The 27213-nt window shown below is 42.0% G+C and overlaps 1 protein-coding gene across 3 annotated transcripts in view; it reads right to left on the bottom strand.

Moving 5' to 3' along the window:
• Positions 1 to 27213, bottom strand: part of ATG10 (autophagy related 10) — a 104352-nt gene that overhangs the window by 71095 nt on the left and 6044 nt on the right. For all 3 annotated transcript variants that reach the window (XM_082192031.1, XM_082192032.1, XM_082192033.1), the window contains exon 3: positions 17561 to 17680. In XM_082192031.1, coding sequence (XP_082048157.1) covers positions 17561 to 17680 — 120 coding nt within the window. The remainder of the gene's footprint in view (positions 1 to 17560; positions 17681 to 27213) is intronic.

Genomic DNA, 27213 nt, shown 5'->3' with positions numbered 1-27213 from the left:
GTCCCTATGCACACACCAGAATTTATCCATAAAGAGACACAAGCCCCACACTGCCTTTATATAGTTGCTAAACTAATTTTAGTATACCAGGTCTTTGTGATTATAATTTTACAGATGAAGAAATGTAGTTGAGAACCAATTGGCCAAACTGAATCTGACTCCTTGAATTAAGTTCAACAGCCTATTTGTTATACTATTTGACTTCCAAACTCCTTTCTCTCATTATCCTTTGCACACACATTTTCCCACTGGTGGGAATAGTTAGTGACATAAAAGTGGTGGAAGGGACTGAGGTAGCAGAAGGGGCAGCAGACACCAACTCAAATCTCCCCTTTCACCAAAAGCTAGAAATCAGTTTGCAGAATCAGCTTAGGGGTAGTCATCAAGTGGAATGCTTAAACTTCTTACACTAGCGGACAATACATGTTAGAAAACCATCTGCAATAGACATTTATGGATGAATTCTATCACATAACTATCATATCTAAGCAGAAATATTTTCATTCTTAAAGTGCCACCTTTTCACTAGTGTGAGTAAAATTTCCTTCGAATAGGTCTAGTGTAATGCATTGTAATCAGTTCCTAAACTGTGTCATGATCTGAACCATTGGGATGAAGGGAGATGGTATCATGAAGGTAGGAAATAAGCAAAGGGCTTGTCCACATCACAGCTGAAAATGCACATTTTATAAATCCATTTTCTCTGATGAAGCACTCCGAAGTTCCAATCTCTTCAGTTTTTTCATTGTATCCACAAATCATTGTACAAGAACCACAAGCTCTGCCCATTTTAAATAACCGCCCATGGACCCTTTGTATGCAACCCATAAAACCCACTGACTCTACTACTGCTTCCAGTGGAAATCAGGAAAATGGATTGCTTTGCTTGCTTCTCTTTTTTCATATATTTCAGGACATCATTAGATTGCAACAATCCTTCAACTAAACTTCATTTCCACTTCCACTAACAATGCATTTCACTGATCAGCATCCCAAGCAAACACCAAACTAAATGCCCTTAGAACTATTAGGAATCTTACAAATGAGTAGAGGGAAATCCAGTCTGTGTTTCTGCACAGAAAGGACAGAAATCAACCACAGCAACAACTAAAAAGAAATGAAGCAAGGAGGGCTGAGATCGGCTGGAGGGCTTGTGCAGCAGCACAGAGTTAAGAGGCAGAAGAAAATGGGATAACCCAAAAACCATGAAATGGCAAACACCCATAGCCTGGGAAATTGTGTGATACACAATCGATTCTGAAACTCTACCTCTTTACTGCCAGCTAGTAGGAAGTTGGATTTTAGCCACGCAAAAATCAAAATTTGCTCTGATCCACAATAACATCAAATAGTTCGTCTGAAAATAATGAGCAAGTAAGTCCAAAGCAAGGCAGTTTTTGAGATGGTGCAGATTGGCCCAAAGTCAATTCAGAACTCAGCAGCCAAACGCAGGCATGGCTACAACAAAAGCAAGCATGGGTGTTCAGATTACTGAGCAGGAGCAGGCTTTTATCATGAAAGGTGAAGAGTCTTTGGTTATCCTATAGATTATTAAAATATCAAACATAACCCAGGGCATACAGCAGAAAGTGGACTTACTGTGCCGGTAGGATCACTATCCAGGGGTGTTACAGACAACTTTCTTCTTGAAAAGGGAACCTAAGTAGCTGAGAAATAACAGAGGCTCCTTTTTCTGAATGATATACAGAACACATTACAAGTATGCCATATATATATAATCATTCCAAATTTTCCTGTTGCTCAGTTAAATATAGAAAATTCCTGGTGTTAGTAAAGAGAAGAACGTATAGTACAGTGTTACACTTGTTTGTATTTGAACATTAATCCTATGCTTATGACATCTGACATCACTGTGCCAATTTTATTTTATGTATTTGGAAAGCACTCTCGTTATATCTTCCAAATCTCAATAAAAGCATTGTTAAAACGTTAAGAGATTTTTTTCAACATTTTTTTTTACATGTACTGCTGAATTCTAAAGTATATTATCCAGGTTTGAAGTAATTAGAAAACTACAATAACCTCAATGAAATGGAAGAAAATTATAACATGGAAGAAATAACATACAGTTTAAGAGAATGATGAAAGAACACTTAACCTCATATAAATGGAATATTATCTGGAAATGAAGTAGGCTATTAAAATTGTAAGTTATAAATATTTTTTACATGCTTTCCTAAGCTCCTAAACCACGTGCTTAGGGCCTCTTATCTTGAAGTTCTTCTACAAAAATATATCTTAACTTCAAATTCTGTGCAATCCTGTACTGAGAGCATAAAACACTAATCTGGTATAACGGACAATTTATCCAATGTGGTTATTTCAAACTACTCCCAAGTAGCTCCCTGACCCAAAGCCTGCTAAAAAATGAAAGAATTGCATTACTTAAGTTATTTATTTGATTAGAATTGTACTGGAGCTTAAAGACTGATACTGGTACAAAACATTAAAAATCATTACACTCTTAAAATTCTTTTTATAAACCCCTTTAAGGGTTTTTGTTTTACAATCAAGCAGTATATAAATTTTGTGATATAAATAAATTTATTTAAAATTATCACACACTATGCCTGGCTACTGTCTGTTACTAGCTACAGCCTCATTTTTCATTTCACTCTCATAAAATCTGAAGGTTATTGCATTTTGGGGTGTATTTATTTTTACATGTTAGTAAGCTTTGTTGTATTTTATGGATTTAAAGTCAATCTGAGACATTTGATAAATGAAATAAATAATAATAATAATAATAATGCATCCAATTTCCCGGTTTCAAAAATATGCAACAAAATTTTATGCTACAAAACACATACACAGTGGAGAATTTCTTCCTTCCTTAAGCAAAAGCTATTGTTTCCTGAACCCACTCTTATGTAAGTCTACATAGAGTTTGAGGATTTTTACTGAACACAGCAGAGTAGGACAGGCCTGTCATTAAATAACAGGAGATCAGAATGGTGATCTTTACTGAGACTGGGTTTTATGAAGGTCACTGACAAAAGCCAATGACAAAGCACCCATTGAGTTCACTGTTCATTTTTCACACTGTAAGCATTTTAGATGCCATGAGAAATAACACTGAACACTCACTAAATTACAGCTGCTATATTTCTGCATTAGCTCGCTCTATGCAGAAACACTGCACCAAACCCAAGAGATTTGAAACACCTTACTGTTAGCAGGAAATTATTGGGCTTTCAATGTACAAGTACTGTGAAAATTTCCTTCATTTACACTCTGACTGAGCGATACTTATTCTATACAAAGAATGAAACATATTTACCAAGGTGATCAAGGGAGGTTTGCTGTTGGGATTACACCTTGTCTTCTATCCCTGTGACTCAAACTGAGCTGACACAAAAAAATTGAATTAGAGCTGTTTTTAATTTGCTCAGTGTGAACATTCTTTTGTAAATAATTGACAGCTCTACATGCCATAATGGCAGATTTTTAAAAAACAGAACCACTCTACATAAGCATCTTAACAGGCGGATGTCATGGTTAGAGATCATTTGGTTTGTTCCTACAGTTGTTTATATACTCTGCAATTAGTTTATTTATCTTTGTTTATTTCTGGGATATTTCTGCAGATTAATGGGATGTATTATTCATCTGGACAGTGCTGAACCAGAAGGCAAAATAATATTTCAAGTCTTAGCAAGTGCAATTGCTGAGTGGTCTAGTACTGATCCTGAGTGTTATCACAGAGAACTGGTTGGATGAGGTGTGGATGTAAACCTATTTCAGTTCCTGCCCCAGAAGACTGATGGATCCAAGTGGTTTTCTAATGGATCTCTTGGGAATTTCCATGACACTCAATCCTGTTGATATTCTGTTTGGCCTCCGGAATGGGGAAAGGACCCTTCTGATACAATTCCTTCTCCTTGCCTTGTGACCCAAGGGGTTGACAGTAATGAAATGACTAGGTGGACAACTAGATCAACAATGGTGGAAGACTTGAACTTTTTAGAGCAGGGGTCCTCAAACTATGGTCCTCAGACCGGATCGCCTGCCAGGGTCCTGAACCCAGCCCACCTGGCAATTGCTGAACCCACTGCTGTCTAACGGGCCTATGGCCCTCCTCTCACAGGCTGCCTCCCTCCATCGCCCCCTCCCCTCTCCCCAAACTTCCCGCTGCCCAGAGCAGGGAGAGATTTACATGCATGATATACATGCCAAGGGCTGCCTTTGCATTTCATGAACTCGGGCAGAGGCACCTCCCTGCACTTCTGTTGCCATCTGAGCGTCTCCGTTAATCCCCTTCTTGCCATTCTCAGCATTGCCACAGGTGCTTCCGACCTCTCTTCACGCCCACCCGCCCAAATCGCTTTTTCTTATTTCACCCCGCAGGTGCACCAGAGCAAGGCACAACACACCCTACCAGTGCTGGATTTACGTATAAGCTAAACAAGCTATAGCTTAGGGCCCCACTCTGCTGGGGGGGGGGGGCAAAAAATTAAAGAAAAAAATATGTGCAGTGTGCATAGGAATTCGTTCACATTTTTTTTTTCAAACAATAGTCTGGCCCCCAACAGTGTCTGAGGGACAGTGAACTGGCCCCCTGTTTAAAAAGTTTGAGAACCCCTGTTTTAGAGGTTATTCTGTGGTGATAACAACAAATTAATCTTTCTTTTCCACCACCATTGCATCTGGTCATGGTCCGTTGGTTGAGTTGTTCTGAGTCATCAGATGGCTTTTAGATATCAGAGTGGAAAGGAGGACAGCTCAATGTCTCATTGGGAACAATCTGTGGATAAAGCCGCTTGTATCCATCTTGACATAGATGCTGCCCCCACAGTTAAAAGGTTCCATTTTAGGACAAAAAAAAAGGCTGGGGAGATCTAAGAAACTAGGACAAACTGCACTTGAATATTTCTGCTGAAAACCTATAGTGGAAATAGTTAGTGTCCACCTCCTGAAATCATGAATGATATTTTTTTCTGTTTTTAATGCAAGTGAGGGATTGGCTGTGGTAGGGAGTTCTGCACAAGGAAATTAATGATGAACTAAGAAACCGGCTTTGACTGGCTGAATAAACCAAGTGAGGGTAGCCAATAGGTCTCAAATCCCTGTTGCATGCAAAGCAGACTCCAGCGGATTGAGCAGATATACTTTGATCCAACAGTCAAGAAGGCCATTTCTGCATGTGTTGCAGAGGAAAGTGAGAGGCAAATGCAGCTTGTCAATCTGGGAAGATATCCTAACTAGATGGAAAATTCTGATCCTAAATCTCCACTGCCTTGCAGGATATCTTCAGGAGAAGAAAAGGCTAAGGACTGGACACTACACAAATCTAGAGTGGAGTCCCTAAGGCAGTTGTATGGTGCCTTGTACGCCTCCTTCTAGCAACTCTTGCAGCCAAGCTGGTGGCAAATGTATTGCTCTGCTTTCCTTTGGATCACATCAGAGACGCCAAGAGGGGAGTCTTGTCATCTGGACAGCCCAGGATCTTTGTATACACTGCCCAGACTTGCATCCTGGAGAGGTTACTTCACTGCTGCTAATGCACCAATTTGATTTCACTTTTGGAGGCGCACTCCATTGTCTCTTGAGACAGACAGATGCCAACAAGAACGCAAGGGGTGGGGGACTGTGGGAGGACAGATAACCGGGACTCTACACATCTTATCCACCAATGTTCCAGTAATGCAAGTTAAGCCTTTAGCCTTTTATTCTCCCACCTCCATCTTTACTCTTCCTTCTCTTTCATCCACACACTGTTCTGCCCTTATCTATTTTAACAGACCCAAAGAAGCGCCACATGCTGATTTCTAGGCAACCTGAATATATTCCCCTTCCTCACCCAATCCTGGTAAAAGGGCCAGGAAATATTTAAAACAGGCGGTAGGAGACCTAGCCATGGCCTACAGAACATCTCTGAATGAGGGAAACATATGGAATGATCACCTAAAGGAAATGGCATCAAGGTTGGTACAAGCTACAAATTCTAATTAATGTTCAAAAATATGACCTGCAATCCATAGTGCAATTTATTTCTCCAACTACTATTTTGATTATACCATAATTTATACCAGTTGCTAGGGAGCACACACAGGGATAATGCTGTTGTGCTTGTGTCCTGTTGGTATACTTCCTATAGGCTACTAGATGCTTTTTTTGAGATGAGAAAGCTGGTCTGTCTAGATTTTTGGCTTGATCCTTGCCTTGGGTTTCTGACAAAACCAACAGTTAATTCCTGGTTTAGTTCTAGAATACAATTATTTTTCCTTGGAACCAGTTTGACATTCCTACTGAATGCTGGGTTTCATTAAATTTGTTTACATTTTTTTTCTTAAGTAATGTTTGTTAAGTTTTTACTTCAGGTTTTTTGCCCTCTAGCAAATACTTTGGTTTTGCAAATATTTACATTTTTGTTCATGCTATTTATTTCAACACAAAAATGAGAATGGTTTGGTTTTTAATTCCCAATCCACTGGTTTGTTTAGGGGGGAAGATTTAATAAACCCTAAGAATTGGAATATTTTCATCTGCAATGATGTATGCAAAACAATATTGCTGTCACAATTAATTTGATGGGCAAAATGGCCTAAGTCCCAGATTTTTCACATGGACAGTACTTGTGACTATACAGAAATCTGTGCCTACATAGATATTTAAGATGCAGCAATTTGTGCCTACATAGATGTGTAAGAAGATGTCCTTTACTGGAAGTACACAAATTTAAGCAGGCTGGTGTTTCGCTTTCAAATGAAGAGATCATGTTCAGCACCCACAACTTGCCAGCTGATTCATCCAGCAGATATCTTTGTATCCTCAGAACGTATTCCACATTGAGTCATGCCATCTGCAGTAGCCACAAGCAGCAAAGCATGCAGAACACTATAGATAGATCAAGTTACATTAAAACTAAGTAAATCCTCAAGAGTTTTACAGGAAATCATCACTGCCTTCATCCTACAGGTGATAAATTATTTGGAGAAGGACTGCACTCATTTTGGGCTTTGTAAAATGCTAAACCTATTACTAACACATAGGCATGGGTCACATGTCACACTAAAACATGGTTAGTAGTGAAATATGGTCTAATGCAAAGCAGTATGTAGTACCTGGCCGTGACAAAAGCAACCAACGAAAAGAGTTGTCCGTCCAAATCTGGGCTTGTGTTTTATTTGGGTGGGTGGGGGGAGAACAAATCATGAGCCAAGGTTCAGACAACACAGCAAGGCAAGGCTTTTGAGTTGTTGCTCTTGGCACAACATGGCCAGGTGGGGGAGATGCAAACCAGGGTCCCTTCCAACTTCTATGATTCTATTCTATGATTCTTGAGGAGCATGCAACAACATGCTGCTTGTTCTCATTAAACCACAGTTGATATTTAACTATAATTTAGCATGATATGTGATCAGAGCCATAGGATTCAACCTCTTTCTAACTGATTAGTAAATGCAATTAATAAACCAAAGCTTTAAAAAAAATATCCTAGAAATTAGCTACAGGGGGAGAAATCTGTAAAATTTTCACAAATATCAAGAAAGTTATCCATTGCACAGCTTTCTCTAGAAAAGCAATTTTCCTATCCCATCTATGTATATGAGATATAGATGGGTGGGAATTATTTCCCAGAGCAAACAATATGAGTTTTTTGTTGTTGTTGTTGTTTTCAACTAAAAATATTCTAAAATTTGATGTTCAGCAAGGAATGGTTTGAGTTAAAGTAAACATTGCTTCATTTTAGTAATTATATAGCCAACAATTTAGGATGATTTGCTTATGCCTCACTATTTAGCAGTAATCACATTTTCCGAATAATGTTAATCAAGCAAACAAAAACAATGTTTTCATTATTAACATCTATGTTAAGGGATCTCTGATCTGTCTGAAATAGTTAGACAGAGAGAGGTCATGCTCATATTTAACACATTTACTTTATTAGCATGCACTAGTTGGGCTACCAAGCGTTAACAAAGTAAAAAGCCAGAAAGCAATGGGATTTATTATCTTGAAAACTATTGTCACATTTTCCTCTTTAATTAACAATAACTACCTCAACCTACAACACAGTGGTTTCATTCACAGGGAATGGTAAGCCTTGTCTGAAATAAACCATGGCTTACCATGCTAGTGCCTGCTACTCAATCTTACTCACTTCACTGCTCCTTTTCCAGAGGCAGAAAACAAATCACTGAGTAGCTGCTTAGCATCACATGCAAACCAGCACTCATGGCTAGCACTCAGGGCAATTCAGTCAGATGGGCAGGGTACAATTATTATTCTTATTAGTAGTAGTAGTATTATTAAAAATAGTAAGAATAAATAAATTTATTACCCACTCTTCTCCCTAAAGTCTCAGGGTAGGTTACAACAATTTAAAATTCATTAAAAACCGTTTAAAATAACTTACAAGCACACATACAAATAGAGTACAGTAAGTACTAAAAATAACTCCACTCTGGAAATTACCAAAGCACAGATTACAATGGCTATGTCATTTATGTCCAAAAGGTTATTGCAGAGCTGAAAAAGGTTCAGAAAACAGCAACCAAAATGACCAAGGGCTGGAGTACAATATGTGGCACTTTTTAGTTTAGAAAAAGAGTAGAGTAAGGGGGGGACAGGATGGAAGCGTATAATAAGATTGTGCATAATGTGGAAAAACTGGAGGGGGGGAATCTCCTGCATCCTTAGTACTGGAACCAAGGGTTATTCAATGAAACTGAGTATTGAAAGATTTATGACAGACAAAAGAATGTACTTCTTTAAACTGTGCATAGTTAAACTATGGAATTTGCTCCCACAAGTTGTTGTGATAGCCACCAACTCTGATGGCTTTAAAAGAGGATCAGATAAATTCATGCAAGATGAGGTTATCAATGGGTCCTAGCCAAGACAGCTATGTTCCACCTCCACTGTCAAAAACAAAATAATTAATAAAGTCAGTTTGCCTCTGAATATCAGTTGCTGGGAATCACAGTTACAGAGAGCGCTGCTCCATTCAGGTCCTTCTTGTGGGCTTCACATAAGCACCTGTTGGCAACTGTGACATCAGGATTCAGAACTTTGGGGTCTGTCAGGGGCCTTCTTATTTTTTACGTGTTATTAAGTGCACAAGTGAAAAACATTTTGAGGGCCCGTTATGCAGGACACAGGTGGCGGGGATAGAGCAGAGGCATGTAGCAGGGATAAAAGGTATGTGAAATCTATTTCCTGCATACTGCTCCCCACACTGCAACTGTGAAGAGAGGGATGGAAAGACTAGCACAATACATCTATCTAAGTATTTCCAGAGAGAGATACCTAGAAATACCGAGATAGTAGGTTACAATCTTTAAATTACAGCAATAAAATCCAAAACATTAAGTAGAATAATAAATAAATAAAAACGGAGAGCTAAAAACTGGACTCAGCTTTTTTTAAAAAAAACCCTCAAATCAAAGTATTTGCTTTTTCCAGCTCTTTGGCTAACAGCAATATGACAGGGAACAGTTGAATTGGAGAAATGGCATGCAAAGGAAAAGTTAAAACCCGTCCCCCCTCCCAACACACAACAGCCCCAGTACAACATTGCTGCTTTAAAAAAAGAAGAAGTAGTCAAGAGATCCATTTACAAATATACTGTGTCACATATAGTTTGGCCCTAAGACAATGAACTGTGAAAAACTTTGCATAGCAAAAACACTTTGCACTTTACATAATGTGACTCTACTTAATTTGAAAAAGTTTCCCAATTCACCATCTTATCACAGACAGTGCTTCTGCCTTTTTACCAGCAACATTTTAAAATCGCCTCTCCCATTCTTCCCACTTTTCGTTTAATATCCAGTCTAGGGAAGAGTCTTGCGAAACATGAAAGTTAGCTTTCTGTTTTGGGACTACTGATTGGTCCTAATACAGACATTACGTTGTTACTGCTGGTTTGCACTTAATATTAAGCTAATTCATTTGAATGGCTGAAATGGTTGCATATGATTATATGCTCTTCATTTTCCTGAAAGAAAGCAATTTGCAACAACTTCACAAAATATGGTATTATTCCAATAGTGCAGACAGACATTCAGGATCAGAATGCTAGTTGTTGACAAGTCATATCCTTCACACAGCCCACCATTTCATGGAGCTCCTTCATTAGCATAAAAACTAATCCAATTAATGTTATTTCACTTCTGATGCAATATTTATTTTAATTTCAGTGACTACAGTAATGCACCAGTGATGTACCTGAGAACTTCATATTTTCTTCTGTCTTAGTGAATTACATTTGCTTTTCAAATGCCTCCTTAATATTTCATCTTGTCTGCCAAAAATTTGTGTTTTGTTCTATTAGAAACTATTAGATTGAATTCCCATTATATAGAGAATCCCTTTGTAGTGTGAATATAGTCTTCTACCCTGTCAAGCAGCCATAGCAGGTTTCTTCCTTGCCTTTTCCCTTCTTTGTTCCAGGGCTATGCATAAATTCAGTTTCTCTAATAAGGTATTCCTCAGCAGCCTTCGTGCCAATTGTATGGACTTTAATTTCCTAACTTTTCCCTCCAGGCTGCTCCTAATTAATATCCTAATTTTTGAAGTTATTTAGGTTTAGTAATACAATGATCCTTCTCAGTGTGATCAGCCCTGTAAGTTTTAGCAATCACTGTTACTTAGCTGCTCAACCAGTTTGTTTTCCAACTTACTCCCTATAATGTCCAAAAAAAGGAACAATTTTGTTTTAGAATTATAAACTAATTCTCTTTAGTTGCAGGGTAGCTTTCTTTGAGTAGCCCAAGCCTTGCTCAGCTTCACTGCAGCACAGTTTCACTAAAATTGCATGAGTTACCTTGCAGTACCTTGTTTGCTCCTGATTTGTGTGTAGCACACTGTGCTTTGGATTTTAAAAATTCATTGATGTGCAGGGAGTGAAATCTAGATGATTTTGAGATCTAAACTTCTTCATGCTGAGTGCAAGTTTTTCATTTTGGTGCAAAGGCATCAGCTGAGCTATAGGCAAAACAGTGGCCAGCCTCAGTCATACTGCTATGCTACTCACTTTCCTCCAGTAGCTAAAAGGACTTGTAGCAGCCTGTGCAGCATTATAGTCCAAAGGCTATTCATGAGGAAATAAGGATTTCTTTTAAGTTTTTCATGTGAGGTAAAACTCAGTCTGTTTATAATAAAAAAAATTGTTTAACCACATCAGTTAACAAACACAGATACATATGCTATGATGTTATTGTTTTAGTTAAATAAATTGTTACTAATGATTATTTTTCTACTTCCAATAAAGTACAGCAGAAAAGTTGTCCAAATATAAACAGTTAACTTATTAAACTTCACAATAATTTCATAATTATCTGTCTATGTATTTCTAACAGTAAAACCAAATCAGTAATTTTTGATATAACTACTCTGAAAATTTATTATTCCAAAAATGAAACCTTCATCTGGTTGTAAATATTAAGATTATACCAGCAAGAATGACTCTTTCTGTAAAAAAAATGATTTAAATCAAGTCTTACTGACTAGTGATTTAAATCAAGTCTTACTGAGTAGTGATTTAAATTGATTTGATTTAAATCAAATCCACCCTGAGTGTCACTGCAGCTTACTTTAATAGGGCTGGGGTGGAGGGGAGTGGCAACACCAGTCAAGAGGGCAGCTCTAAGCTCCACCCTACCCCACAGGCTGCTACTGTACTTCCCACCACCTTCTTGAGAATCAACATCTACTTGAATTGTGCAGGCTACACTTAACTGTAAGCACACACAAGTACACATGTCAGGGAACTGACATCAGAGGAAAGGGAGTTGGTAGGGCTCCCAGAGACTGGGAGAGAGTCAGCAGCTAAAGCAGGGACAAGGAGGGGGAGCGAGGGGTCTCTGGAGGAGGATCTCAGTAATGCTGAGAGAGACGCAGCAGCCCAGGCAGGAAACAGCAGGGGAGAGAAAGGGGTGAGAGACACATCCAGCGAAAATAGCGGGGAGGTGTCAGAAGCAACTGCAGGGAGACCCATGCTTCGCCGGAAGCTGCCACGTCGTGAGTCCAGGAGACGCATTTCCGTTAAGGAACTTCTTTGCTGGAAGCGCTTCCGCAGGCAGCCACTGTCAGACTCTACTAGTGACTAGAGCAGACATGTCTGAGGAGCTCTGTCACACACAGAGGTTTGTGGGGCCGCACAAACTCTGAAGGGGCACAATTTTAAGCACTAGCAGCTAATCATCCCCTGACAGCAGTCTGACAGTCTTTGTACGCTGCCTGTGCAGGAGAAAGCATCATGAGCAACCCAGCCGGAACCGGAGAGGCAGGGGTTGGAGCTGGTCCAAGCTTGGAAGAAAGGTATCAAGCTCTGGAGGTCCAACTTGCGCTGCAGACGGCGAGGCTCGAGGAGAGAAGGGCTCAGGATGCTGACAAGAAGGGGAGAACCACTCAGTTCCCCAGAAAGGTACCAGGATTGGTGCAGAAGTTTGGGGGGGACCCCAAGGATTACCATGCCTTTAGGACAGAGATGCAATATGCCCTGAATGTGCAGTTTGATGAGTTCCCTGATGAGGAATCGCGAGTTGCTTTCGTAATTGGGCATCTTGAGAAGGGGGCGCGGGACTGGGTTCGACCCCTGATGGCAACGCACAACGATATCCTAAAGGACACTATGAAATTCTTTCGTGCAATGGATATCATGTTTTCCAGCGATATTGAGGAAGGGGTGGTGCGCAGACAGCTAATGGCTTGCAAGCAGGGAAGCAGATCTGTCCGTGAGTACTGGACTGAATTTACCATGCTGATTCACAGATTGGGGTGGGATTTATCGGCAGCACCCATTCAGATGCTATTTGAAGAAGGTCTTTCTTCGGCTGTGAAAGACGAGCTGTCCAGGAGCCCCAGGGCGGTGTCTATGGATCAGCTGACCAAATCTGCGCTGACCATTGGAGCGCGCCAGGAGGCAAGAGCCTTGGAGAGGCGGGAAGGGAGAGGGGAACGTTGGAAGGAGTTACGCATTCCAGACATTCCTGAGCCAGCTTTCCCGCCGGCAGAGCCGATGGAAATCGGAACAGCCCGCGCGCGCGCAGTTTCAAAGCCCAGTGAGGGGGCGAAGAAGGAGGGAAAGGGAGCCCGGAAATGCTATCTCTGCCAACAGCCAGGCCACTTTGCCAGAGTCTGCCCCCAGAGGAAGGAATGGCAAGGGATGGTGGGAGCAGTTGAGGGGGGAGAGCAGGGAGAAACGGAGCAGGTAAAAGCCAACGCCTGGTTGCCAACGTCAGGGCACTGCAGCCAGGCCAAAGAGCAGTGAAAGTGCCCGTGCCAGAAGCTCCTCGACCTGCTCTAGTGATTGAAGTGTCGCTAGAGCTGCAAAATGGACACCCCCTAAAAATAAAGGCGCTGTTGGACTCAGGCAGCTCCTGCAATTTTATGAGCAAGGAGTTTGCTGCTGAACATCAGATACAGACTATCCCTTTAAGCAACCCCCTGCAGGTGACCACGATCGATGGCAGGGAACTGTTGGGAGGAGGAGTTAGCTTGCAGACCGTCCCAATGATAATGAGGGTGGCAAGGCACACAGAACTGATAGCGTTTAATGTGGCCACCTTGGGAGGCGCTCCCATTATTTTGGGAATGAGCTGGCTAGCCTTACATGATCCGCTGGTGGGCTGGCATCAAAGAGTGGTTTCCTTCGGTTCAGCACATTGCTTAGAACACTGCAGGGGGGAAAAGGGGTCAGCAGGGGCCCAAGCCACCCTGGCAGGGACTGAAGTAATGGGGAAGGGGAAGGTGCCACCACAGTATGCTGATCTCAGCGACGTGTTCAGCGAGAAGGAAGCTGACCAACTACCCCCGCATAGGCCCTTTGATTGCCAGATCAATTTACTCCCTGGAGCACAGCTTCCTGTAGGCAAGTTGTATGCCATGTCAGACAGGGAAATGCAGGAGTTGCGAGCGTTCATTGACAAGAACCTGAAGAGAGGCTTCATCAGAGAGTCCAAGGCAGCGGGGGGTAGCCCAGTGTTTTTTGTGGATAAAAAAAACACGGACAAGCCGAGGCTGGTATGTGACTTTCGGCGGTTAAATGCAGTGACAGAGCCGGCGGCTTTTCCTATGCCCAGGATTGATGATATTTTGACCAGGGTGCGAAAAGGAAAGATTTTTACAAAGCTGGACCTAAGGGGGGCGTACAACCTGATACGTATAAGGAAAGGGGATGAATGGAAGACCACCATGTTCACCCCTTTGGGGGCATTTGAATACCTCGTTATGCCTTTTGGATTACAAACAGGCTCCGCGTGTTTTCAAGCCTTCATGAACCACGTACTGGGGCCTTTGCTCTACAAGAATTGCGTGGCCTTCTTAGATGACGTGTTGGTGTATTCGGAGAATGAGGAGCAACATGTGAGAGACGTCAGAGAAGTGTTGAGCAGGCTGCAAGCCAACAGACTGTGGGTGAAACTGGAGAAGTGTCAGTTTCATACCAAGGAGGTGGAATTCCTGGGGTACCGCTTGTCAGACAAGGGGTTGGCCATGGACCCCGGCAAGGTTCAAGCGGTGCTGGAATGGAAAACACCCAAGACCAAGAAGGATGTGCAGAGGTTCCTAGGGTTTGGAAACTTTTATCGTAAGTTCATCCGAAACTTCGCCCACCTGACGGCGCCCATCACGGACTGTCTCAGCAGTAAAAAGAAGTTTGTTGGGACGGGGGAGGCGGAGCGAGCGTTTGAGGAACTGAAAAGGGCCTTCGCCTCTGATGAACAACTTCTACATGTGGATTTACAAAAAAAGCTGAGGGTCGAAACAGACGCTTCTGACAGAGCCATAGGGGCGGTGCTTCTTCTGCAGCCGGGGAAGGAGGGGTCAGAGTGGCGACCGTGTGCCTTCTTTTCGCGAAAGCTGAACAAATCTGAGAGGAACTACACGGTGTACGACCGGGAACTTCTTGCGATTCATGTGGCCTTCCGGAGATGGAGGCACCTGCTAATTGGTGCACAACAGAAGGTGCAAGTGTGCACGGACCATAAGAATCTAGAGTATTGGAGAACTGCGCGAGTGCTCAACCAACGGCAGTTGAGATGGGCCCAGGAGTTCTCCAAATTTAACTTTGAGATTTGTTACGTACCAGGCCCGGAGAACGTTAGGGCGGACGCTCTCTCACGCAAACCTGAATATTTGGAGGGAGAGGGTGCACCCGAAGAGACCCATGTCATTCCCGAGGACCGCTGGGTGTGTGGGGCGGCATTGGTGGGGCAAAGGGAACTGGTAGAGGGAACGGTGCAGGATGAATACGCCCAGGACAAACTCAGGGGTCTCAGGAGGGAGGGAGACAAACCCGGGGGTTTTGAGGAGAGAAACGGGGCGTTGTACTACAAGGGAGCGTTATACATACCTGAAGGGGAATTGAGGGAAAAGGTACTCAAGCAACTGCACGATAGCCCCACAGCAGGGCATTTTGGGCAACACAAAACCATGTGGCTGGTTACCAGGGAATTCTGGTGGCCCAAGGTCAGGGAAGATGTGCGGGAATATGTGAGAGGGTGTGACCAATGCCAACGAGCCAAGGGGGAGAGGCGGGCACCGGCAGGTTTATTAGAACCACTACCCACGCCGGAAAGGCCATGGGAGGCAGTGGCAATAGATTTCATGACTGATCTGCCCAGGTCCAAAGGGAAAACAGCCATCATGGTTGTGGTAGACCTGTTAACCAAGATGGCCCACTTTATAGCCTGCTCACATGCGGTCACAGCGGAAGAAACCGCTAAATTGTTTGTGGAAAATGTGTTTAGGCTGCATGGCGCCCCCTTGAGGGTGGTTTCTGACCGAGGGAAACAATTTACTTCCAGGTTCTGGAGGAAGCTCATGAGCTTATTGCATGTAGAGGTGAATTTCTCTACTGCCCGTCATCCAGAAACCAACGGGCAGGCGGAAAGAGCTAATGGTGTCCTCCAGCAATATTTGAGGTGTTATGTGAATGACAGAGAGAATGATTGGGTGGAGAAGCTGGCGTTGGCAGAATTTGCCTACAACAATGCAGAGAACGTGTCCACGGGGATGAGCCCTTTTTTGGCTAATCACGGGTGTCATCCCCGAGCCTTCCCAGGGGGGGAAGGGGAGAACTGGAGCGTTCCAGCCGCAGAACAGTTCGTTGAAGAAATGGAAGCGATCCATCGCCAGCTCCAACTTAATTTAAACAGGGCGAAGGAGGAATATAAGAGGCAGGCAGACAAAACCAGAAGGGAAGGGGAAAGCATTAGGGTGGGGGACCAGGTGTGGCTGTCCACCCAAGGGTTACCATTCAAAGGAGGTTGTAAGAAGTTAAGACCCAAAAGGCTGGGCCCATTTGAAGTCACGCAACAGGTCAACCCAGTGGCTTTCAGACTCCGGTTACCGAACCACATGAAGTTGCACCCAGTGTTCCACAGGTCGTTGCTGTCACCGTATATAGGGGACAGAGAGGGGAGGGTCAATAGGGGACCAGCTATGGAGGAAAAAGAACACAGCTACCATGTAGCGGAGATTCTCGATTCCAGGTGGAAGGGAGAGCAAGTAGAGTATTTGGTAATGTGGGAAGGGGAGCCGGAGTCGGAAAACACCTGGGTCAGGGCAGAGGATGTAGATGACGAGGTTTTGATTGAAACTTTTCATCAGAGATTCCCTCGTAAACCCCAGCCAGTGGCGAGGTTCCGGAGGGAATACTTCGCCACCACCGACGAAGAAGAAGAGTTGGAGGGGTTCTCTGATTCCGAGGTGGAGGAGGATTCAGCGAGTCGGAACGAAGACCGATGGAGGGAAATGTTCGAGACGTCTGAAGATGAAGAGGATTCTTTTCGGGGTTTCAGCTCCTCACCGCCCAGAGGAGAGAGTAGGGGCGGGGGAGAAGGGGGCCCTGGAGGGGAGGTGGATGTCAGGGAACTGACATCAGAGGAAAGGGAGTTGGTAGGGCTCCCAGAGACTGGGAGAGAGTCAGCAGCTAAAGCAGGGACAAGGAGGGGGAGCGAGGGGTCTCTGGAGGAGGATCTCAGTAATGCTGAGAGAGACGCAGCAGCCCAGGCAGGAAACAGCAGGGGAGAGAAAGGGGTGAGAGACACATCCAGCGAAAATAGCGGGGAGGTGTCAGAAGCAACTGCAGGGAGACCCATGCTTCGCCGGAAGCTGCCACGTCGTGAGTCCAGGAGACGCATTTCCGTTAAGGAACTTCTTTGCTGGAAGCGCTTCCGCAGGCAGCCACTGTCAGACTCTACTAGTGACTAGAGCAGACATGTCTGAGGAGCTCTGTCACACACAGAGGTTTGTGGGGCCGCACAAACTCTGAAGGGGCACAATTTTAAGCACAAGCAGCTAATCATCCCCTGACAACACAGGACTACCAAGAAGCAGAACAGAAGCAACTCACTTTTCAAAACTAGCTGCGGACCTGACTTTGGTATCAGATATAAACAGCAACCCTTCCAATGTGTGTATATCTCTTCTTGTGTAACTAGTTCTAGACTCTCTTCAAAGTGCAAATATACTTCAATGAAGATTATGCAACTTGCTGATAATAGTTGCTGAACTGTCACAGAGCTCAACAGCAAAATATCAAAATGTTTTCAATAACATAGGTACTTATCGTCTAGGTTGTACTTACCCCAATATGTGCAAAGGTTATTTCATCACGCTCACTAGCCATATCCTCTATGTCTGCTGTGAGACTTCCACCCTTCACTTGAAAGTGTGTTTTAGTCATATAGCCATCATCAACAGAGTCCTGTGTTTAAAAGAAATAAATGGCATTGCTATCTTTTCACCAGAAACCTCAGCAATTCAATAAATGAAACATTTAGGTCTCAGTAACCGATATACTTGGGCTTGCCGATCGAAAGGTCGGCGGTTCGAATCCCTGTGGCGGGGTGCGCTCCCGCTGCTCGGTCCCAGCGCCTGCCAACCTAGCAGTTCGAAAGCACCCCCGGGTGCAAGTAGATAAATAGGTACCGCTTACCAACGGGAAGGTAAACGGCGTTCCGTGTGCTGCGCTGGCTCGCCAGATGCAGCTTTGTCACGCTGGCCACGTGACCCGGAAGTGTCTCCGGACAGCGCTGGCCCCCGGCCTATAGAGTGAGATGGGCGCACAAACCCCAGAGTCTGTCAAGACTGGCCCGTTCGGGCAGGGGTACCTTTACCTTTACCTAACCGATATACTAGTAACCGATATAATATATTATATTAGGGATGCGGGTGGCGCTGTGGGTTAAACCACAGAGCCTAGGACTTGCCGATCAGAAGGTCGGCGGTTTGAATCCCCGCGACGGGGTGAGCTTCCATTGCTCGGTCCCTGCTCCTGCCAACCTAGCAGTTCGAAAGCATGTCAAGTGCAAGTAGATAAACAGGTACCGTTCTGGCGGGAAGGTAAACGGCGTTTCCGTGTGCTGTTCTGGTTCGCCAGAAGCGGCTTAGTCATGCAGGCCACATGACCCGGAAGCTGTACACCGGCTCCCTCGGCCAATAAAGCGAGATGAGCACCGCAACCCCAGAGTCAGCCACGACTGGACCTAATGGTCAGGGGTCCCTTTACCTTTAACCTATATATATTTCTTAAGAGATATGGTTAAAAATGTTCAGCAGAATTCACAATTATTCTTCAATACTCTATTTTATGTATTTTTTACTTGCAAACGGTGTCCTGCACAATACTTTCCACCAGGTATTGTGGTGCAGTTGTTGTTTTAAAAAAACCATTTTTATGGAGGCATCATGGTGGCTGCAATGGCAGAAAACAGCTCCTGAAGCCTGCCAGAGTAAACGGCTGACTCCTGGGCTCCCAGGACTGCTGCCGTCAGCACCATCAGTGGAGAGGAATCGGGGGTGCCCGGTGCGTCTATCAGAAGAGCCAAAACGCGCCCCCCCCACAACCTTGATTGAGACGGGAAGGCACCCGGCCACCCACCCAACAGCGCAGAGGAGCTCCAAAACCAGGACAGTGGAGCTAACGCGAAGAGGGAGAAAGAAAGAGGGAAAGAGGAAGAAAAAGAAAGAAAGAAAAAGAAAAAGGAGCCTCAATATGGTTAACCTGATCCAAAACACCCACCCACCCCACTCACACACGAAAACAAAGATCACCACAGCCAATCACAAACAAACAACCATACCCTAGGCCAACCCCAACCTCTCTCGCCACCAAAGAAACACAAATGAACAGCAGAGAACCTGCACGAGCAACACTGACACGAAACCCTACATACATTAAGCAAAATAGAAACATTGCCACCCAATCCCACCCCCACCCATCTTCCCCCCACGCACACCTTTTTTCCCCTCCTAATGTCTCAACAAATGAAACTGATTTGTAAAAATGTTACATGGAAAAAATACGACATTACACATACTTCTGTAAAACAAGAAAATCTTTAATAAAATAATAATAATAATAATAAAAGATTTCAAGCAGGATCTCTCCCAGTCCCACGAGGAGATGCTGGGGACTGAACCAGATGCCTTCTGCATGCTAAGCAGATGTTCTACCACTGAGCTATGGCCCTATAAATAAAGTATGTAAACTAGCCTATAAGTGAATAAACTACAGTATATTTTTAACTTACTCTCCTAATAATTCGTATATAAATTATAAAAGTGGTATATAAATTTTATTAAATAAAAAAGAGGAAATGTTCAGACTTTCAAACAGTATGTTATGCCTGAGCTTTCATTGCTGAAACTCCCAACAGCATTTTCATGCTCACAAACTCCTGATGAAGGCTTAAGGAACCACTGTGACATAACCCATTCAAGCAGAGTGAAGGGGCAAGAGGCTGTCAACAGTGGCAGTAGTTGGGGGCTCCCAGCTATTAAAAAGCCACATAAAGTCTTTTCATACTGCCTGAGGAATTAATTGCTTATTTAACGTTCATAATTGCTGGATCGATTTAACAGGACCAGAGCTAACATTTGCTTGGATTTGGCACCATTGATAGGAAACTGCCTTCTGCGTCCTCCGCTTTGAAGTCACCCTGGTCTTTGGGCCTCCAGCACCTTCTTCAGCATGTCCAACCCATCTAAGAGGCGTATGATGCTGGTGTTCTACTGGGTTAGGAAGAAGCCCCTGACGGAGAAGCCATGCTCTACCATCTCAGCCAAACCTTCTGCCTCTACACCGGCTTGCAACACTCCTCACATTTCACCCTACTTCACGAGGAGCAAGACACAACCCGCTCCACTCAGGAGGTCCAGCAGGCGCAAGTTGCTGCGATTGCCGAATCTCACCAACCCCAAGTTTTTAAGATCTGTCATTGGCAGAGTTGGCCGGAAGAGAGCCCGCAGGCGTGGCAAGCAAAAGAGGACTCCAGCGGAAACAGGAAAAGAGGAAGCGGCCTACTGGAGTTGCCATTGACAACCACTCTCAGCCTCTTTTTTCTTCCCCCTCGAATGGGCGAGCCCCTTCTGGCCCAGCATACTTTGCGTGCACTATGGTGGCGCCCAGCCCCAGCACGTCCCAACCGGTGCCCGCTTTCCCTTTCCCCTTCTCCACCTCGATGGCCAGGGCTGAAAAACCCGTGGAGGGGCAGCCTCTGCCAGCCGCCAAACCGAATAAGAAGCCACCACCCTGTCGAGCTTGCACGGGCTTCAGGAGTTGGATACGGGATCAGAGGAAGCAGTTGGACCTGCTATTCTTAAGGAGGCTAATGGAAAAGATTTAGAAAAGAACCTCCTGAAGCTTCGGAAAGACCAGAAAGAGGCTGTGCTGAAGTTTTCCATCACATGGAACACAAACTCGTGGAACTACCTCGAGGCTCAGGCAGTGGTGGAAACCCTCCTCCACTTTGATGGCAATAATTCTGTCCTCTTCATCTTTAAAGATTAATTTTGGATCCAATTTAGGATTGACGCACATTATTACCACTCTCTTTTTGGTTTTATCTGAAGATATAAACTCTTGTCCTAGTCCTTTATTTATTAGTAATTTTCTATATTGTCTTTTTATGTGTGTCTCTTGCAAACAAATAATATCTAATTTCTATTTAGCCAAAATAAAAAAATTCCTTCCAGTAGCACCTTAAAGACCAACTAAGTTAGTTCTTGGTATGAGCTTTCGTGTGCATGCACACTTCTTCAGATATTGTTTTTATTTTGACTATGGCAGACCAACACGGCTACCTATCTACTTCTATTTAGCCAATGTGTGATATTTCTCTTCATTTTATTATGAAGTCCATTTACATTCCATGAAAATAATTTAAGATCCATTTAGTATTACTTTCTCTCTTCTGCCTTTTAAACTGTTAAATAAATAAAAAATCCCTTTGCCTTTACTGTTTCTCCCCTTTTTCCTCCTCCTCTTTCCACCAGGTATTTTGTTTATATGACTATATATATAAATGCCCAAACTTTATGGAAAAAAGACTATTCTTGATTGATGGAAACAAGTAGCAGGGGTACTTTTGTTTTGTTTTATGATCAAAATAGAAAATAAACCGAAAAGGCACAACTCATCTTAAATAAATTCACCTAGAAAATTATACCTGAAGGCTATTGTGGTTACTCAAACAAAGGTAAATTTAAAATACTAATACAAGTATATTATTTAACCCTTTGGTTTTCCTTCATTAGTTCCTCAATCTAGTGCACTTCTCATTATGTCATGTCATACTTATGTCAAGTCATACTCATTATGTCATAGGCATACTTCATGTCATGCCTATCCTGTAGCTTCTCAGTTAATTATTAAATCTAATGACTGATTACTGAATACATTAAAGTTAAGGAATATGATTGGCAGCTGCCCTGCTCTCATGGGCGCCTTTTGAAAAACATTCTTGGGTAAAATGCCTATGAAGGTCAATTGTCTGGAATCATACTGCTATATTCCTCATATACTTTCTTTTATTTTCCTGTCTTGCTTTTATCTCCTCTCTTTCACCTATTATTATTTCTTTTTTGTGCATTAGAAAATAAAAATAAAAAAATTATTTAAAAAATATATAATTATTGATCTTGTACATCATTCCTTTCCCAATATTAAAAGAATTATCCATCATTTCTATATTCTCAACATGCAACCTCTTTCCTTCCCTAGACTGCATTACAGGAGTTATATTTAAGCCTTTCAGATCAACATTTTTATTTTATAGGCTCACCAGCAGAATTTCTATTCCCCAACTTCCAAACAAAATGGGCTACCAATACAGTAGCTGCCATTATCAAGTCAAGGACAACCTTACAGGGGAAAGAGAGAGAACTATCAAGTCCAAAGCCCTGCCAGGCTCACACCAAGAAATTGAGAGTAGGAGAAAGTGTTTCTGCTTTCCCCCTTCTTTCTTTTTTTGGAGGGGAGAGAGGGGGAGCTTTACCCCTCCTTTGCATGGAGAGATTCATTCTGAACTATAGCTCCTAGGATGTCCTCCTAGGAACCATAGGATTGCATACTAATTCACTTTCATATTTTGAAGTTAAGACAAGTACTACAGGATCTAGTACAACAGAAATACACTTTATTAATAGTTACAATAGCAATGAGTAATGTATAAGACATAGGCCAGGAGAAATAAATAGAAAATAAGTTAATTAGGACATGTTCATGATCTGGCAGCCAATTTCTTTCAAAAACAAAAGGATGAAACTTTAAAATACTTAAAATAGTCGTCAACATACCTAACTAAAAACAAAATTTTGAAATAAATAATGTTGATGGTGAATGGAGATTTATCCTAAGAACACATCATTGGATACACAAAAATGTAAGGGTGGAGGGAATGCATCATTTGCAAAAGGAATTGAAAGAATGATTTTCACATAATAAAAGGGGAAAAAATCACCTTTAACATACTTTTTAATATTATATATGTTTATATTATATTAGCTGTATGCGTTAATGAGAGAAAATAAAAATAGATATGGGGCAGAGGAATGGCCATGAATATAGATCAACAGATAACCTGTAAAATTCAGAAAAGAGATCTCAAAAACATCGGAAAATCCAAATAAAACAAGGTGGTATTCCTTAAGCCATAACAGCTGACCTACTTTCAGTTAGATACATACGGTAAACCTGTAAATACTGACAAAAAGGCACAAACGTTCAATAGATATTTCAATAGATGCATTGAGGATGTATCCTTCCCATATGCCATTGAAAATGTGGTTGAAAATTTACCATCTGTAAATCAGGGAAATGTGAAGTAGCACTTTCTAAAATTAAACATTAAAAGTATGCACACCCAGAAAACTCACACTAAAGAGCCATGTAAGAACAAAAGCATTAGAAATCACTAACTTAAATTTCAAAATTTAAGGTCTGTGAAAGTTAGAAAATCCTGCATATTTCACATCACAAAACTAAAATACTGTACATTATTCCTAAGACCTAGGAAAGCATGCAAATCAGAAAAAGAGCACTTCATGTGAGAGAACAAGTGAACAAAAGTAATGGATACATATTAAAATGACATCAATTATGAAAATAAATAAATTTCTTGCAAATGTGATCCCAAATATATGTTTACATTTATAGGAGTTATACGGCCATTACGATATTGATACAACAAATATGTATCTTATGATCTACTATGCTTGTGACAATGAAGCCATACCATAAATAATATATGCATTAGGAAGCTGGAAGAGGAAAAAAATCAAGATGGGCACAAAAATAAACAAGTGATGAGAGGTTGTATAAACAAAGTCGGATGTATAATAATGCAGCACTGTGGGTCTTTTCACACATTTTGGGGGATGAATGGTGGTGAGGACTACTTGTTCACTGTGAGAGAGTCCACCTGATGCTATCAGGGCAAATAAAGGTAAAAAGGGAAATTAATGCCAACACAAAATAAGACACATAAGAGATAGGTCTGCTGACAGTGTGTGGGAATATATATATATAAATATATTCACCAGCCAAATATTAGCTGAAGTTCATTAGTAAATATTTTAAATCTTTCTACACAAGCTTTTGATTTTTAAAATGCCAGATCCGCAGCAACTGGTGAAATGTGTACAGAATCAATGATGCAAAGGTAGATGATACCTGGTAGGTGGACAAATGTAAGCTGCAACTTTGCTTTCTTGTTCCCAGGTGGCTTTTCTCCAACTTCCTTTCCCTGGTCTCTAATTCTTCATCTTTCCTGGCACCTTCTTATAATATACTGTACATTATTTTATCCTTCCTAGGAATAGCTTGCTCACCCCATTCCCTTGTCCTGTTTCCTATACTCTGGTACTCCACTAAGCTGATCCTGCCTATTTTCCTTTCCTCAGCTCATGCATCCTCTGCAACTCCCATCACCCAACCATTGGCAATGTTGGCTGGGACTGACAGCAGTTATAGTCTGTAGTCTGTATGAGGACCCAGACTGGGGATGGCTGCTTTACATCTTCTTTCTTGCAGATTAAGAAGAGCCTTAATGGATCAGACCAAAGGGACTCGCCAGCATCGTGTCACTCACAGCAACCAGTCAGAGGCCTCTGCGAAGCCCAAGGCAGAACATAAAAACAAGAGCCATCTTCTCTTGTTCCAAGCAATCACTGGTATTGAGAGGCAAAGCTGCCTCTGAAACCTTCATTCAGTTAATCAAGCTTTAGCTCGGTTGGTTAGAGAATGGTGCTGATAACACCAAGGTTGCAGGTTCAATCCCCATACAGGACAGCTGCACATTCCTGTATTGCAGGGGGTTTGACTAGATGATCCTCGTGGTCCCTTCCAACATTATTCTATGTGACTGATTCTTTGGTTGCCCACTGTAACTTGTCTGCAAAGCATGTTGAGGGTAAAATTGCTTGTCTCCACAGTGACCTTGATACTGTTATTACAGCAAGTCCAGATGAGGGCATCAATGTTGCATCTAACTGAGTTTTCTGAGATCATTTTTGGTTGATGTAGCCCAAGGACACAGACAAGCTGCTTGCTAGCATGCAACCATCCACATGCACTCTCAACTCTTGCCCATCTTAGCTAATCAAAGCTAGCCAGGGAAGTTTAACAGAAGGAAATGTATTATAGTGCCCTCACCAATATACAGTATTTCAAGAAGTAATAAGTTCTAAGGACAGTGCTACTCAGGGTTTGGTTTTCCTTTGAGGAAATATTTTGTAATATTTGGTTTATTTACAGATATAGTAGAGCACAAATTGAGGCAAGCAGCTTATGAACTCCCAGCAATCAGCAAACCTGCTACCTTACAATGAAACCCCAAGGAGATGCACCCCCACCCCAGTGTGTCATTCTCCGTCTCTGAAAGCTTACACTGCCTTCCTCCCACTAGCAAGAAGCTAAGAAGCTACCAGGTTAACCATATCTGCAAATGTGCAGACATATGCAATATTATATATTAAGTATTATTTTCCAATTATTATGTTCACCTGGAATGAACTGAATTAGTCTATAAATGTCTCTTTCTTGTTCAGATCACTCCAACAACATTTTATTAACTAAATGTAAGCTGTTCACACCAACAACTTTTTGTTAGCTAGATGGCAACATGGACGACTTTTAGAGAAAACATTTGTTCCTGGGGGAGACTGAAAGGAACATCAATATTTTTCAGCAAAACTGTTTACCTCTTTGGGAATATAGCTTCATTGAAATTTCACAGAAGAAAACCAGATGTTTCATTTCTTCAACTTTAAGTAATTTTCATGTCAAATAGGGATGTGATACAAAATTTTTGTTTTGAACCAATCTCTTGTAACATCAAGTTTAATTAAACTATGCTAAATTACTTTGCCTGAATATGCTATTTTTCTCTCAAGGGACTCCTTGCACCTCAGACAGACCCCTTCCTCATACTTGGCACCACATAAATTTAAAGAAGCATCCTTTTCTATGGGAGATGTATATTTGCACATATGTACAAAAGAATAAAACAGGAATTATTTTTGGCCTGGTGCCTGAGGTGAATGGTTAATAAAATCTAAAGTGAGTCTAGAACAGCTGCATACCTTTAAGGATGCTGCTCGGTTTTCAGTGCACAGATTCCTGCTGTTTGTGGCTCTAGATCAAGACAGCTCGGAAGGCTTTGTACAAAACCTGCCAGTTGCTGCTTTCCAATCAACAGTTAACTGAGCAGAATCTCCTTTCTCTGAAACACTTTCTCCTCCCAGCAATATCCAATAGCTGTAAGTGCTAGGTAGCAGGCGCAGAGCCAGCAAGAATATGCAAGTGTGCCTCCCTCCATAGCTGCTGCCTTCACAAAACCTCCTGAAAACCCATTATCTGGCTTTTCATCTACCTCTTTGAAAACATATCCAATTATCCCAAACAGAAAATGTTGCATAATTTAACCTTATTTATTAACTGTAAATATATTAAAAAACCTTTGGGGTCCATTTTGCATCCCTGCAAAGACTGCACCTGAAGCAGGTGCCCTGTCACCCCCAACTTTATTATAAACCTCCTCCATACTAGCTCCAATAAGCAAATTAAGCATGCTGTCCTCAACAAATAAGTCTTGCCAAAAAAGTTTAAGTACTGATTGAATCACGTGGCAAGCATAGCTGGGAAGAATATCTGCTGAAAGGGAACCAAACTGCATAGTTGATAATGAATGGTAGCTGCATATTAAGAGCTTATTTCTCAAAGGAAGCACAAACAAATTGGGGTTTTATTAGCTGTTTCATTAAGTTTTATTTTAGACAAACACACACAGAAAGCATATGTGCAACATCTGATATAAAAGGATTCTATTCAAAACAAGTCTCTGTACAGAACCCATTAATGTAGCATTAAATTACTCAACAAGGCTGCAAATTTAACTATAAATTTAACTCTTTGACTAATCTATCATTTCTGACAGAGTTTATTTCATTTGCTCTGATCTTTAAATCAATGTGTGTCTAACTCCAGCACATTAGTTCTGTCTTTTAAGTAGCATTACATATATACATATATCTCTCTGTGTGTGTTATGTATGGCTAGTGCCATGGGCTATTGTAGCGCTTTCTTTTTATCAAGTTTGCTCCTAAAACAAATCAGTGTGTGCTTCTGTCAGTAAACATTTGAACACAGAACAGATCAGTTTAGAGAAAATTACCTTGTTCTTAGAGTTGCTTTTGTGGCGATGCTTTATTTATATTCCCACTAAGACACAATGAGCCAATTTCAGAACGTACCTGTGCTAGAACAAACCAATTCTTTTTGCGTATGCAGCTGTAATGTTCAATGAGGAACAATAACTGAACTCAAATCTAAGCAATTGGGGAGGGGGGGTTAGGATCTACCAGGAAGAGAAAGATCTCAGTAGCATATTCAGTAGCTATGGAATTCTGAACTTAAATGCTAGCTACAATTCAGAAGTGGGGTATTCTCAAATCAAA

The sequence above is a fragment of the Podarcis vaucheri genome (genome assembly GCF_965113315.1).
Source record: "Podarcis vaucheri genome assembly, chromosome: 11".
NCBI classification, from domain to species: domain Eukaryota; kingdom Metazoa; phylum Chordata; class Lepidosauria; order Squamata; family Lacertidae; genus Podarcis; species Podarcis vaucheri.
Note: the sequence above shows the minus strand (reverse complement) of the source record. Positions and strands in the feature narration are given on the sequence as shown.